This window comes from Lupinus angustifolius, chromosome LG16 (assembly GCF_001865875.1).
Source record: "Lupinus angustifolius cultivar Tanjil chromosome LG16, LupAngTanjil_v1.0, whole genome shotgun sequence".
Taxonomy (NCBI): Eukaryota; Viridiplantae; Streptophyta; class Magnoliopsida; order Fabales; family Fabaceae; genus Lupinus; species Lupinus angustifolius.
This window is the reverse complement of record NC_032024.1, coordinates 11,764,904-11,780,546: the sequence shown is the minus strand read 5'-3', so window position 1 is coordinate 11,780,546 and position 15,643 is coordinate 11,764,904. Positions and strand designations below refer to the sequence as shown.

The 15,643-nt window shown below is 31.4% G+C and overlaps 2 protein-coding genes across 2 annotated transcripts; both read left to right on the top strand.

Annotated features, from left to right (window-relative positions):
- LOC109329316 lies at window positions 8,696-9,154 on the top strand. The gene has a single exon (XM_019562991.1). The coding sequence runs from the start codon at window positions 8,696-8,698 to the stop codon at window positions 9,152-9,154; it is 459 nt and encodes a 152-aa protein (XP_019418536.1).
- Window positions 12,671-15,061, top strand: LOC109329175 (chaperone protein dnaJ 49-like). The gene is made up of 2 exons (XM_019562849.1): window positions 12,671-14,102; window positions 14,230-15,061. Exon 2 carries the CDS (start codon window positions 14,267-14,269, stop codon window positions 14,915-14,917), a length of 651 nt encoding a protein of 216 aa, XP_019418394.1. The 5' UTR covers window positions 12,671-14,102; window positions 14,230-14,266; the 3' UTR covers window positions 14,918-15,061.

Below are 15,643 nucleotides of genomic sequence, written 5' to 3'. Positions count from 1 at the left end.
AGAAGGAGATAAATTCTACCTACGTGTTTTGTTGAATCATGTTAGAGGTCCAACCTCCTGGGAATCCATACTTACAATAAATGACACTTGCTTCCCAACTTTCAAGCAATCAGCTCAAGAACGAGGTTTTTTAGAGGGAGACGACAGTATTTGTCAATGCTTACTTGAAGCTTCAAATTTACGAACACAAATTGCATTAAGGAGATTATTTTTTACAATATTAGTGTTCTGCGAACCTACTGATGTTAAAAGTCTCTGAGAAGAGTTTGAAAGTTATATGGTAGAGGATTACCCTTCAACAAGCTCTACCATCAGAACTAACTTTACGAATAAACTTCTAAGAGATTTGAACGACCTTCTGCTTCTTCATGGAAAACAAATATGAGATTTTAACTTGCCAACTTTACCATTACATGATCTTGAAGATAATGTAATACCAAGAATTATTGAAGAACAATTGTCGTTCCATATTTCTCATCAAGATTTGGATGATGTGGGAAAACTAAATTATGATCAATCAGTTGCTTTCAACACCATCATGAATATCATTGAGCATAGACAGGGTAAAGTTTTTTTGTGTGGATGGCCCTAGAGGAACAGGTAAAACGTTCCTTTATCGTGCTTTAATTTCAAGATTAAGAAGTGTGAGACAAATTGTCCTAGCAACAGCCTCCTCTGGTATAGCTGCAACATTATTACCTGGTGGTCAAACCGCACATTCACGGTTTAAGATACCTCTAAACCCAGATTCATCATCAGTATGCTCAATCAGCAAACAATCTGATCTTGCGAAACTAATTACACAAGCATCAGCAATAGTTTGGGATGAAGCACCAATGGTAAACAGATATGCTTTGGAAGCAGTAGATCGAACATTAAGATTTATTATAGGTTGTGATGCTCCATTTGGAGGGAAAGTTGTAATATTAGGAGGAGATTTTAGACAGGTACTTCCAGTGATACCTAAGGGTAATAATGCAGAAATGATAGCTGCATGTATTGTTAAGTCTCCTTTGTGGGCATATACAAATGTGTTACATTTGCGTCAGAATATGCATTCCTTGCAAGACCAAAGTTTTGTTGAATATCTTATGAGGATTGGAGATGGTGTTGAACCAACAATTCGTGATGATTTGGTAAAAATACACCATGACATGACAATTACGTGGGAAGGAGAAGACTCTATACAACAACTTATACATGAAATATTTCCTAATTTGGGAAGTCATGGATGGGATGCTTCTTATATGTAGAAAGAGCTATACTAACACCCACAAATGAGAATGTTCATAAACTAAATGATATAATTATCAATCATTCTTTGGGAGAAGATCATAATTTGTTATCTTTTGATGAGGTTGAAGGAGACACAAACAACTTATACCAACAAGAATATTTAAACTCCATTACTCCTGGTGGTTTACCACCGCATGTTCTAAAAGTAAAAAAAGGTGCACCATTGATGTTGTTGCGAAACATAGACCCGAAAGGTGGCTTATGCAATGGGACCAGATTACTATGTCGTGGGACTTACATGAATTTGTTAGATGTGGAAATCCTAACTGGCCAACATGCTGGACACAGAGCTTTTCTGCCTAGGATTAAACTTAAAACGTCAGACAATGTAGGACTCCCTTTTGTTCTTATCAGAAAGCAATTTCCTGTGCGATTAAGTTTTGCACTCACCATAAATAAGGCACAAGGACAAACCATTCCTAATGTAGGCATTTATCTTCCTAAACATGTCTTTGGACACGGACAACTATATGTTGCTCTATCAAGAGGGGTTTCAAAAGCTACCACGAAAATTCTTATTAAAGAAGGAAAAATTCAAGGGGAAGAGGGTGATTTCACAAAGAATATTGTTTTTAAAGATATTTTATTACATTGACTTAATGCTAATGATGTTACTACATACATCTACATTTATGTGACCGTCATACTTCAGTAACAACCAATGATTATAAGGAACAACCCAACGGTTCTCAACAGTCACACATCTAATGAGATTCACAAGCTCACAATGTCGTGTGTTCTACTCTACATAATAGTCCTTATTTCTTCACCGTTTGTTTCTTAGTTTCAAAGTTACTGTTTCATAATATGTACATGGAGAATACTGTCATTATGACCTTTATCACACATTGTTATTTTCTTCTTTACTTATTCTTACTACTTTTTTGTAATTCAATTACAAATTATGTACACATTTCATATTTCTATAAAAATTTGCATTACATCAGCCAAATTACATCTTATTTTTCCTATAAAAATATATAAATTTTGAATTCTCGAATATAATTCGACATTGGGGCTTCAATATTCAATAACAACATTCTAAACATAAAATATTTCTCAATATCCTCATATCAAAGGAAATTCATTACTCGATTTATCATGTCTATTACTTTGTGTAATCATTAATACAAAAATAAGAATGCAATTGACAAACATTTCATGAAGACCTTATATATTAGAATTTATTTCAATGATTATGTCTTAATCATACAGTTTACCTATAAAAATAAACGTGAGTTACTAAACTATAAAAATGTTCAATTTTAAAAAAATGTATTCAATTACAACACTCGAATAAACACAATTGTGAAATACTCTTATTTAATATACAAAAGTACTATAATTCATAAATATACATGACAGACTACACGTTACAAACAATAGGAAAGCGGGTTGACTAGACATGGGAGTGCTGGTGAACACGCTAGTATGGATAATTGGAAAAATTGCAATTCACACGTTAAAGAATGTAACTACTTTTGGAAACTGACTTTATCCTCTTTCATCTCAGTATTGTATATATTGTATTACTTTGTTTTTGTTTGAGATGAATTATGTTTTTAGTTTTAGCTTATAACATTTTAAATTTTTTAAATTATTTTTGAATAAAAAATAAAAAATAATCAAATTTCTCAATTTTCCTCATATACAACGAGCACTAGCGAACAATGTGGAAGATGAAAAATTTCACTGCATTTCTTTTTGGTCACGCCAATATCCTTTCCTCAGTTCCATATTCTACCATAGACTTCCATAGCAATAATTATATGTTGAAAAGGGAGAGTGAAGAAATGCCAATACTGAATTTTGAACCAAAATACAATAAATTTCACTAGTCTTTTACGGTTATAAACTCATCTCTCATATCCAATATGCGAGTATACAATTGAATATACTCAATAATAATATAAAAAGGCTTAGTAGTAGATTTGTATTATTAGTAATTGGTGTTGAATGACTCATATTCTTTAGATAACAACAATACAAGTTATGAAGGTCATGTGCTTGACGACCTCAAATTGTACTTTCGAGGACCCCGTACTTGACGACCTTAAAGTCAATCTTCTTAGGCTTTGTGCCTGACTTTTTAAATTTGAGGGTCCCATGCATGACGACCTCAAATTGTACATTCAAGGACCCCATGCTTGACGACCTCGAAGTCAATCTCTCTAGGCTTTGTGCCTGACTTTTTAAATTTGAGGGCCATATAATTGACGACCTGTTATACATTCGAGAACCTCATGTATGACGACCTCGAAATCAAATCTTTTCAGGCTTCGTACCTGACTTTTTAAATTTAAGGGCTCGTGCTTGAGGTCCTCAAATTATACTTTCGAGGACCCCATGCTTGACGATCGAAGTCAATCTTTCCAGGCTCTGCACCTCACGTTTTTTAAATTCCATGGGTCCTTGCTTGAGGACCTCAAATTGTACTTTTGAGGACCTCGTGTTTGACAACCTCGAACAGAAAGTTTTTTGTACCTCACACCTTATCTCACCATCAAAAAAATCTTTTGTGCCTCGACACAATCAACATTCATTTCTTTACTAGTTACTTATCATGGCAACACTCAAACCTCAGTTTGTGTGCAATCCAATAAGTAATAAGTAAAGAAGGAAAGTTGTGAAGACCCAATTTTGTCCGTCCCAAAATACATTTTCAAAAAAATTATAACAAAAAATGTTTTTTAATCTTTAATGGGCTTTACGGTCCAATACATCAAATTAAATCTCAAGTTGAATTTCAAAAACGATTTTAATTGAATCCATTAGCATTTAATGAGTTTTATTTCAATTCCCTCCCAACAATTTGTTTCCAAAAATAAAAAAAGAACATTGAAATGAATATTTAATGGATGATAAAAAACTCCATCAGAATCAATTCTAGAAAATTTTCATCATGAGAAGTACCACTAATTTTCTTTTATATAATAAAAATAAGAAGAAAGAATATTTTTGTATGACTCTATAAAAATAAAGCAATGCTTTGTAAGAGTTCTTTTGCTGGTTGAATCCAAATCAAGATTTTTTGAGTCACTTTTAAGTATTTTAGAGTCAAAAAAATATTGTTTCTACATCCATGAGGGTTAAAATAATTTTAGACTTCTTAATAAAAAATATTTAGAGATTTTCTACTGAAAAATGACATTTTTAAAGGTCCCAAAATCAAAATATTGTAAATTCGGATTTTTAAATATTGATTAGTTTTAAATTTTGAATTTTCAATTATTGTGTCATAATGATGAAAATCAAATCTCAAAGTTCTTTTAAACAAAAAAAAAATAGATTTCCATTTATTCTTTCGTTTGAATTAATTAGGAGATTGCATTTGATTTGAATGTGTTGAGTTGGTCCAGACATTCTCTCTAGTTGTGGATCTTTATTCCCAATTAATAGATGTTGATTCACATGTGTAGGTAAGTTCAATTTCTTGCATGTATCTAATTTTTTATTCATTACATTTATCCTTTTTTATCTATATGTATGATAAAATTTTGATAATATAAGCGATATATTTAATGTTTTAGTAAAAATTAAAATTACATTAACATGGTTTTCACGTATGATGTAGTGCCAGACATTAGAACTGCACTTCATTTTCTTAACATTAATGAGAAAAATTACATTTTTTCTAAAAGAATTATCTTTAAAATAAAATTATGAGATCTTAACTAATCATTAATATGAGACGTCGTACTGAACACAAGGGTTGTGATTAACTCATTTTAATAGAAATTTAGTTAAGATTGATCATCACATTTTTTTCTAAAAAGTATAAAATAAACATAACCAATAAACCATTTTAAACAAAGAATTACATAGCCTTGATTACGTGGATACGTAGGAGCAAGGTCTCACCTTGTCAGGCATAACAAAAGTAAATAAATTTTATTACTTTCAATAATTAATTAAATAACCAAATAATTTTAAAGTATAAAATAAACAATATAATTTAGTGAGGGGTACTACTTAAAGTGGGTGAATAGGGTGCTAATACCTTCTCTACTCCGTAACCGACTCCCGAACCTGAATATCAAAAATTCAAAGCCCAATATAATTGAGTCAAAATATTTTTCTACATTTTGACTGAAAAAATGTAGTAGTGATTCTGAGAAAATCGTGCAGCCGAAAATCGGGACATGGCAGCTGGCGACTCTATTGGGAACATTTTTTAAGAGAGGTCGGCCCATAATTACTACTTGTATGGCTAATTATACTCTTTAGTTATTTGTTTATTTAGTTTTAACTTCCTAAATAAACTCAAATTATAATTGTTTATTGTAAATAATTGTTTCTATTATAACTTGTTATTTGAATTTTGGTTAAAAGTCATATACTTTCCATTGTACTGCATTAGCATATTGCACATACACATACACCTGGACATTAGATTAGATGGGACATCCTCTTTGTCGGTGTGGACTTTAGGTCTCACTTGTATTAACACAATCAATCATCCAGATTGTCATCAAATATCATGAACCTTACGGGTATGGACTATGAGTCCCACTTGTGATCCCTAAGGTATTTGCGCTTCCTTTCTTTATGATTGGATACAGTCTAGGCACCATTAGATTATGGTCTCAGGCAATCCATAAAACTCATAAAGTATAACCTATCTAAGACAATAAAAACATATATATTATTCGATCATTCATTCGTTCATTTGTGCGTTCAAGAATAAAAATATTCATTGATTGACCTATGCTTTCATTCATTGCTTTCAAATATAAAAATTTTCATTAATCGACTCATGCATTTATTCATTATGTTCAAAAATAGAAATCTTCAATGATTGACTTATGCATTTCATCACTCATTTATTTGTGCATTCAAGAATAAAAAAATTCATTGATTGGCTTATGCATTCATTCATACGTTCGAAAATAAAAATATTCATTGATTGACTTATGCTTTCATTCAGTGATTCAAAAATAAAAATTCTCATTCATTGACTTATGCATTCAAAAGGAGATATTATTTCATTCATTCGATTATGCATTCATTCATACACTTTAAAAAACAAACACACCATTCATACATACACCCACTTATTCGTTTATTCATAGATTTTCTCATATATCATAGCCTGCATGCATTTAAAATTATATACATCCAAAATTTCTTTATCTAAAAGTCTCATGCACTAAAAAATAAAATCGCATGCATTCCGTGGCAACATCTCATGCTTCAAAAATATTAGTCTCACATCATTCATACATCCCAACATAAATCAAATGTATCATCATGCATGTCATGTATTGTTTTAGTAGTATAGGCTCAAGGTCAGCATTACTCTTATTTCATGCATTAAGTTGCATTTCAATCCATATAACATGATATAAAAATAAAGAAAAATGTTCACTTCATGCATATTTTGCATCAATAAAAATCATTTTTCTACATGCATTTCATAATCACATTGCTAAGGGCGCTCATCAATTGAAGAGTTGGTTTTAAGAATACTATTGTTGGACTCGATTGAAAGCGATCAGAGTCACACAAGAAATTCAAGAAGATAGAGTGATGATACAATATCTCCTACCCCAGCTAAATTGGAGAACAATTTGAAAACTTTTTCTTCACTTAAAGACCCCAGACAAGGTGAAACTCCCTAACTCGCCCATGTTTTCTTTTTCGTAAGTAAAGGTTTATTTTCAAATGCATATCCTTTTACGGCATATATACTAATGCAATGATCATGCAGACTTTAACATCTCATACCTCACCCTACCAACCATATTAACCTAATTACATGAACCGAAAAAAACACCACAAAATATCCCGAATAAAATTAATTCATGTATTAATATGAGATATAATAATAAAATGGAGGATGATGCAATTGTAAAACAAAAAAATTGTGTACATCTTGAGACAATTTTTTTTTATGACACGAGGCTTCTTTTTAATTCCCAAACACTAAGAAGATATCTCTAGTCACTCCATTTGAGCCTATACATCATGAAAGTGGATGATTTTTAATAATCCTCAATATGTCAACAACCTGGGAGGCTAGCTTTTCAATTTTTTTTCCTTGACATTTGATTATTAAATGAGATAATGCATTCTTTAATATTACTCATGTAAATGAGCGATAAAAGAATATAAGGAATGTTCCTAACTTAAAGTGCAAAAAAGTAAAAATTTGTGTAGAGAAAAAAGCCCGCTAAGAATCTGCAATTAATATCTCATGCAAAAGTTAGGGCAAAAGTATAATATCAGTGATCATAAAAGGAACATTTCATAGCAATTTTTTGCTTACATCTTAGGCTATTCTTATCACAATGTGGAAAATTCATTTATGTCATGTTAGAAAATTGTTGAAAATAAGATAAAGAAGAAAGGTGAAAGGTGGATATGGGAAAGACATATTTTTAGCATTATATCATTTTATTGAAAACACTTAGCCAAACCACGATACAAGCCTGGAAAGACCTTGTTGATGACTTATTTGCTTATCATGTGCATCATAACAAGAAATCGCTGATTGCCAAAAACTCATAAATTTTGATAAAAATATCTCATCTTTAATCATAGAGTTAAAAATCATTTTATTGATATTATCTTCACCTTATCACCACTCACGGCCTAAAACACAAATTAAATCATATCATTATCACCTCCACATCTATTGAACCCCAGACTCAAATCAAATACTATCATCACTACCACCACATCTACACAAGCCAAACCCAAATTAAATTTTATCATTACTACCACATCATCACTTATATCCGAAACACTTGCCGAAGTTTATATGATCATTGTTTTAGTATTTCTTTTTAAAGATTTATTCATGAAATAAGGAGTGTGAAAAGGAGAAGTTGTAGACTTTTAAACCGGGTAGATTTTGAGATGTTTCATGGTCTAAGGCATTCCAATCAGAGCCAACTAGCACAATTGAAAGTGAAGAATGATTATTAATATATCATACTGGGGTGGTTTTTGAGTTAATCCCATTTTCTAATAAAATATTATAAGAAACTCAAAACTGTGGCAATTATTTTGGATGATCTCATTTGTTATTGGAAAGTTATAAGAAACTCAAAACTGGGGCAATGATGAAGCGACTTCCTATAGCTCTGCGAGTCTATTCAATCACAAGGAGCCATAATCTCTCAACCAAGAAGAAGAAGGATATGAAGTTATCATCTCCAAGAACAACTTCAACAATGACTCATACAAGTCTTGTGCTTCCTATCAAGTCAAGTCACCACATTTTAGGGTGATAAAAAAACAACTAAAGAAAAAACATTCACCTTGGATACTTGATAATGTGTATGACACATATGATGACTGAAGGTGAAGGTTCTATGATATATTCAAGAACCAAATATGCTCAGAAGAAAAAAGCCTTCACCTTGGATACTTTATAATGTGTCTGGCACACATGATGACTAAAGGTGAATGTTCTATGTTATATTCAAGAACTGAATATGCTCAGAAGAAAAAACCTTCACCTTGGATACTTGATAGTGGGGCATCGAATCACATAACATCGGATTTGCAACACCTGTGCAACGTGACAGACGTGTCTGGATGTCCTGTTGGACTTCTAAATGGACACACTGCCATCTCTACTAAGGAAGGAAAAGTAAAACTTTCTGATAATTTAAATATTGAACATGTACTTTATGTACCTCAGTTCAAATGCAACTTAATTTCTATATCACAATTATCATATGACTCAAACTATAGTGTTCAGTTTACCGATGATCTATGTGCTATAGAAGACCGAACCTCAAAGATGTTGATTGGTTCGGGTGAACGAAGGAATGAACTCTATCTTTTTCGAGAAGCCCCGTCGAATAAGGTATGCAAAGTTGAAGGAATGAATGAGCTAGAAGTATGACACAATAGGTTAGGACATCCGTCTTGGAAAACAAAGAAACAACACACCATTTTGTTCGTAATGAAGTCCTCCACCACGATATTCTTCCAACCTATGTCTCTACTACTGCTCAACTCGTAGATATCTTCACCAAAGCTTTGGGAAAGCCACAGTTTGAATCTTTCTTGGGCAAGTTGAGCATTCTGAATCTCTATGCTCCCACTTGAGGGGGTAATGCAGTAATAACAAACCAAATTCATGTAAACAAATTTGTTTAGATTGATTAGGTTGCTATTATCCTAAAATCAAATATGAAGGTTATATTAAACATATTTGTTTATATTTTAGGAATAACTTTTGTGTATATAAACAATGCAGTATTGATGAATAAAACATCTGAATCCATTCATTTACAAGTTCAAAAATTTGTTTACCAATAGGAACTAATATGGTACTTACGGAAATCTTATAGGATTAAAATGAGTGATTTTTCTTAGAGTTGGTGAGTGAGAAGAAGATGGCACTCTCTTAAGTTTTTTTTTTAATTTGAAATGACAACATTTTGCTGAGTTGGCAAAAAGTTTCAACGTGAAATTGCAATATTATCACATGTGCAGTTAATGTGTCACATCATTAACTCGGTTGACGTTAACATATGAGAGATAACGGAGGAACTAAAAGGGTTTACGTTTTGAAAGTTGTGGATCAAAATAGTAATTTAAATTTATTATGAACTAAGTTGGTACGGAGACCATAAGAAACCCAAATAATTACTATGTATGTAAGCTCCAGTCTGGATAGCTCTATAATTTATCTCATCCCAATTTCAAAAACTTCAAGCCAATCATATTAGAACTTATTTTTTTTTTGTTTCTCATAGGTATCTTTGTACTGGATACAATTATGTCCAAGCCGAAAATATTCACATGTATGTGGGGCTAACTCTTCCAACGGGCATTTTTTTCCATTCACAAGACTTGAACCCGAGACCTTGCTTAAGGGAATCAAACATGTACCACTTGAACCAACATCCATTGGATATTAGAACTTATGTCACTAAAATTATAATATTATATGATGTTCATACGTTTTAATTTTAAAGAAAAAAGTGGATACCATATGATAAGACCGAATGTACTATACGTCCATTGCACTGATGTTTTAAATTTAAAATAAAATTTTGAAGTAACAAATATTATAAAATTTCACTTAACTTAATAAATATTTTATAATTATTTGTTTAAAATGATTTTATCAGGTTCTATTTATAATAAGTATATAAATATATAAATTAACTTAACTAAAGAAATTGTGAAAATTTTGATGCATATACTAACAAGTATCCTAAGAGTCCTAGTTTAAAATTATAAATTAATGAGTAGACATCGAGAAACTAAGTTTAATATTTTTTGTATATTAAAAGTTAAAACATCAATTTCCATGATTTCTATTTTATTTTCTTTCTTAAACAATATTAAAATATAAACAAAAAAAACACACAAATTGGTGAATGATTGGTTTACATGGGAGGAGATATATATTCCCCTTAAACATCACTTTGGATTAGAGTAATGTTTAGTCAGGGAAGACAATGGTTACTTGGGTATGATAATATTTGCAACGAGTTGGATTTGGGTCCATTTGACCCACAAGTAATTGGAACTGAAGATTTTGAAATTCACTTTTGAATGAGTCTATGTTGAAGTAATAAGGTACCGAGATCCATGATTCCCTAGACTCAATTCCTAAATCACTCTATATAAAAATATACGGTAAATAACTGTAATATCATATTAATCATAATTTTGATATAATTTTGTTAATTCATAATTGTAATATCATGTTAGTCCATAAATGTAATGATATGTTGTTAATTTATAATTGTGATGTAATGTTATATTGGTCAAACACACATATTGCTAAGTCAAAAATTCGTTAGAATTATTTTGTTGTTAAATATTAATGATGTGTTGTTAATTTATAAGTGTGAAATAATATTATGTTGAAGTAATGACTTTATTTTTATTTTTCATGTTTGTTTGAATAAAAGAAATTATGTTTAATAGACCATTCAATTTTATTTATTATTTTGAAGGTCTAAAATAACATATAATATTATAGGTAATTTACCATTATTTTTAACATTTTCTGAAGTTTTAGTTGTATGTGGATTCTTTTGATACCCCGTCAATGCTATAAAAGCTCTCAACTCTAATAAAATTATCCCTCACCATAAAAAGTATAAGAAAATCGGATAAAAGAATTTGCGAAAAACAATAATAATGTTACCGATACATTTGTTTTTTTCAACAATAATATTAAAGTTCGTGAGAAAATTTTGATGCATATATTAATTAACAAACTTGGCTTCACGCTAATTTTTTTGTAAATGATCTAAACTTCAAATTCAGCTATATATTTTGTGATAAAATTTATTCAATAACATAAAATTTAGTTTTTACTGACATAGATATTTATTCATCCTCAACAAAAATGGATGAATTTAGTTATTCTAAAAGTAAATTTAAAAATATAATTCACATCATAACCATTTATCTAGGAAAATCAAATGATTTAAATTAGTGAAGAGATCTGAAAGGATAACTAATAATCTAATATGTGGAATATATTTTTTAGAGTAATTGAACACTTTCTAGTAAAAATAACAATGTCAAAAGGCACATTAAAAATATCAAGGGAGATTTTATTTGGCATGAAGGATTTTAGAATTATTCTTTTGTTATAAAAAATATATCAAACGTATTATTTTATAACGCTAAATCATGATTATATCTGTCTAAGATCGTGGTACTTTAGCAGAATCATGTCATCAAATAAAAGGGGTTCTCTATGCAAATGCTCACTCCTCTTTTCAATACAAAAACTTTGACCTTTGAGGTTCTCGTGCATATCCCTCCTTGTCTCTCTTCCTGCCTAAACTACCTTTAAAACATTCAAGATCTTCGAGTTTTGGGTTCTTCAAGGATTGGTAATTTCAATTTCTGCATAAAGCTTTTGACTTTTTGTGCTTTTGGTTATGATGTGAACAATTTTCTCTACCTTTTCAATGATGATCTTAGAACCTAGAATTGTATGGTTGAGTTCATTTTAGTTTAATTTTCTTATATCATATTTTATTCCGTTTATGCCTTCTAAGCTTAAGAACAAAATTGAATGGAATGAAAATACCATCCCATTTCATTGCCAAACACTGAAATAAGCCATATCGATCCCACTCTTTTCTAATATAACTTCAAAATAATAATAATATTATTATTGCCCTTTAATTTGATTTTTCTCCCTCGCAAAAGGGTGATTTCTCTCTTAACTAACAACATTCTTAATTTTTTTTTAAAAAGTACCTAAATGCACTTAAATTTTATTAATAAACCGCACCAAACAAAAGAGAAAAGAATCCATTACAAGTTGTTGAACCTATAGCTAGAAAGACCTAGTCTATTTCTATTATAGTCTTCATGAATGAAGCATGGTGCTTGATTCCAGGAAGAGTTTTGCCTAGATTCTATAGCAAAGTTAGCTAATTTTTCCGCACAAGTATCACCCTCCCTAAAGATGTGAGATGGATTGTTATTGAATTCAACTTGTGTTTACAACTATCCCAAAGACTATTGATTTTCCAAGGGGGCAATGCTATTCCTTTGAAGATATCCACAACCGTTGTTGAGTCACACTCAATCCATAGATTGTTCCAACCATGCCTATAAGCCAAGTTAACCGCCGTGATAGCTGCAAATATCTCAGCATATATTGCATGATGTATGTCGATGAATGAAGCAAAACAAGCTACACAAATGCCATGACAATTTCTGAATATACCTCCAGCTCCCGAAAGCCCAGGGGATCCTTTGGCTGCACCATCTGTATTGACCTTTATCCAACCTTCCTTTGGTTTTTGCCAGATCACTTCAGTAATTCTAGGAGCTTTGTTCATCTTTAATGGAATTTTAAGCTTTCTCAGCACAAGGAGATTAGATACACTACAAGAACTAGAGGTTGCATGAGAGCAATTCTCAGCCATTGTTGTCCCTGCCTTGATTTTGGAGATTGCTTGCCTTATAGGGACTTGCTTACCATCGAATTTACTCTGATTCCTGCAATACCATATTGTTGATATTGTATGCAAGACACAAGTGGATAAAACCTCTTTCAGCTGATTTTTGAATTGTATGCTGCATTGTAACAGAATATATTGAACAGATTGAATATTAAGCCTTATAGAGAAAGAGTCTTGTACCCAAGACCATAAAGCCTTAGCAAAGCTGCAATGCAGAAATAGATGATCAGAGTCCTCCTCAGAAGAGTTGCAGAGATTACACTTAGATTCCAGATTCATGCCTCTCTTTTGAAGGTTCTCATCAGTATGCATTTTCCTATTCATAATCCTCCAAGTAATGAAAGATCTTGAAGGAGGGATAGCTAATGACCAAACCTGCTTGCACCAAGAAGGATTTGAAGAATTGTTAATGACATGCGCAAAAGCCATCTTAGAGGTTAACACACCATCAGAGGAATGTTTCTAGACTAATTTGTCCTGGTTTGTTCCTCTGGTGATGTTTAGAATTTTAGTAGCTAAATTAGGGAAAACTCTGATCAGTAACCCAGGCATCAACCATTTATCATCAATGTTAAAATCAGCCACCCTAGCATGAAGTTGAGAGTGCAAATTAGGAAGTATCTGAAGGTAATCTATCAATGGCTCACCCATCTAGTTATCCATCCAGAAATGAATTTGATTGCCATTTCCAACCAACCAAATGGAGTTATCAATAGTCTCAGACCAATTGTCCTTTATTCCATGCCAGATGGAAGATTGGAAGTATCTCCTATTGGGATGTATGCTTTCACCAAATTGTCATTAGCATATTTTGCTATATGTCAAGACACATAACCAAAAGATGAATGATTCAATTTCTGGGAGCTGATACTTATTGGAAGGACACCTTATAAGGTAATGGAATATTTTTGGTAGTACAAAAAAATATATCAATGACAATATTTATTATATGTTAAGATGGATGTGCATATCAATCACAATTCTCTCTTATACTTATATGTTGTGTTTCCTGTTTCTGCAGGGACACAAACTACATAGTACAAAGACAAACTTCACAAATGGAGTGCAATAAGGATGAGGCTATCAGAGCTAAAGAAATTGCAGAGAAAAAGTTTGCTGCAAAGGATATTTTTGGTGCAAAGAAATTTGCTTTAAAGGCTCAAAATTTATATCCCAATCTTGAGGGTATTTCTCAATTGATAATAACATTTGATGTATATATTTCTACAAAGAATAGAATAACTGGGGAACCAGATTGGTATGGTATACTTGGCATGGATCGCTTCATTGATGAAAACACACTGAGAAAACAATATAGAAAGCTAGCCTTTGAGCTTCACCCAGATAAGAACAAGTCCATTGGTGCACATGGTGCATTTATCCTTATTTCTGAGGCATGGAAAATACTATCAGATAAGGGTAAAAGGGTAGCATATGATGAGAAGATAAATGCAAAAGGATCTAAAGTTTCAACTAATAAGGGTGCAAGTTTATCAGCAGAAAACAACACTTCTTCATGTGCAAGCAATGATCAGAAAAAAGTTCCTAAAGAAGAAAATGCATTCTCAAGTTTTTGTTCTGCGGATCCATATGAAATTGAAAAATTGATTCAGGAGGTGTTAGAGGAAGAGAAACGAAAACGTGGAGAGAGAAAAGCTGCAAGGATGAAGCATTTACGCATGTTTTGTGTGTGTAGTTGGACACGATGAATAACTTAGTGAGTGAGGCATAGATTGAGAGGACAATGTTTTCAATTATTTAAACATCAAAATTTTACAATGTTTTCTATGTTTGGGAAATTAAAGAGTTAGCTTTTGGCTATTGGCAGAAACTTTTGATACACACAGCAAAAAAGAATCACAACCTTCTCTTGTAACAAATGAATACATCTATTACACGATTACTCTCATTTATTTTTATATATTTTTCTCTTATATGTAGACGCATATGAAAAAGGTCAAAGATCTTATTTGTAGCAGCAAATTTGTTAAAAATGACGGTCATATATTTCAAAATATAATTCCCTCTTTATTGAATAAGAGATACTAATTATACAAAAAAAAAAATATTCATCACAAAAATGAAAGGGAAAAGAAATTGTTAATTTGTGTCAATTTGTGGTTGAAGAAAGACAAGTCAAACTCACCATTGTTACTTATTAGGGTTGGTGATGTTTAAGACAATACATCATTATTAATAGAGTAAATTATATTAATACCCCTGAGTTTTAGTGAAATTATACAAACTATCTCTCACTTTTCTATACTTACACAAATCTCTCATAGTTTTTACACTGACCATCCTTGCATAAGAAATAAGTGTAATATTTTAAACAAAAAAATGTGATAAATGCAATTCAGTTAAACAAAATATGATATATTGTGGAGACAAATCCAAATAATGTATGAGTCAATATCTCTTTATTATTTTTTTGG

Excerpts from the sequence above, each read along its gene's own strand:
- LOC109329316 (XM_019562991.1), top strand. The coding sequence starts at position 8,696 with ATGACTAAAGGTGAATGTTCTATGTTATATTCAAGAACTGAATATGCT.
- LOC109329175 (XM_019562849.1), top strand. The coding sequence starts at position 14,267 with ATGGAGTGCAATAAGGATGAGGCTATCAGAGCTAAAGAAATTGCAGAG.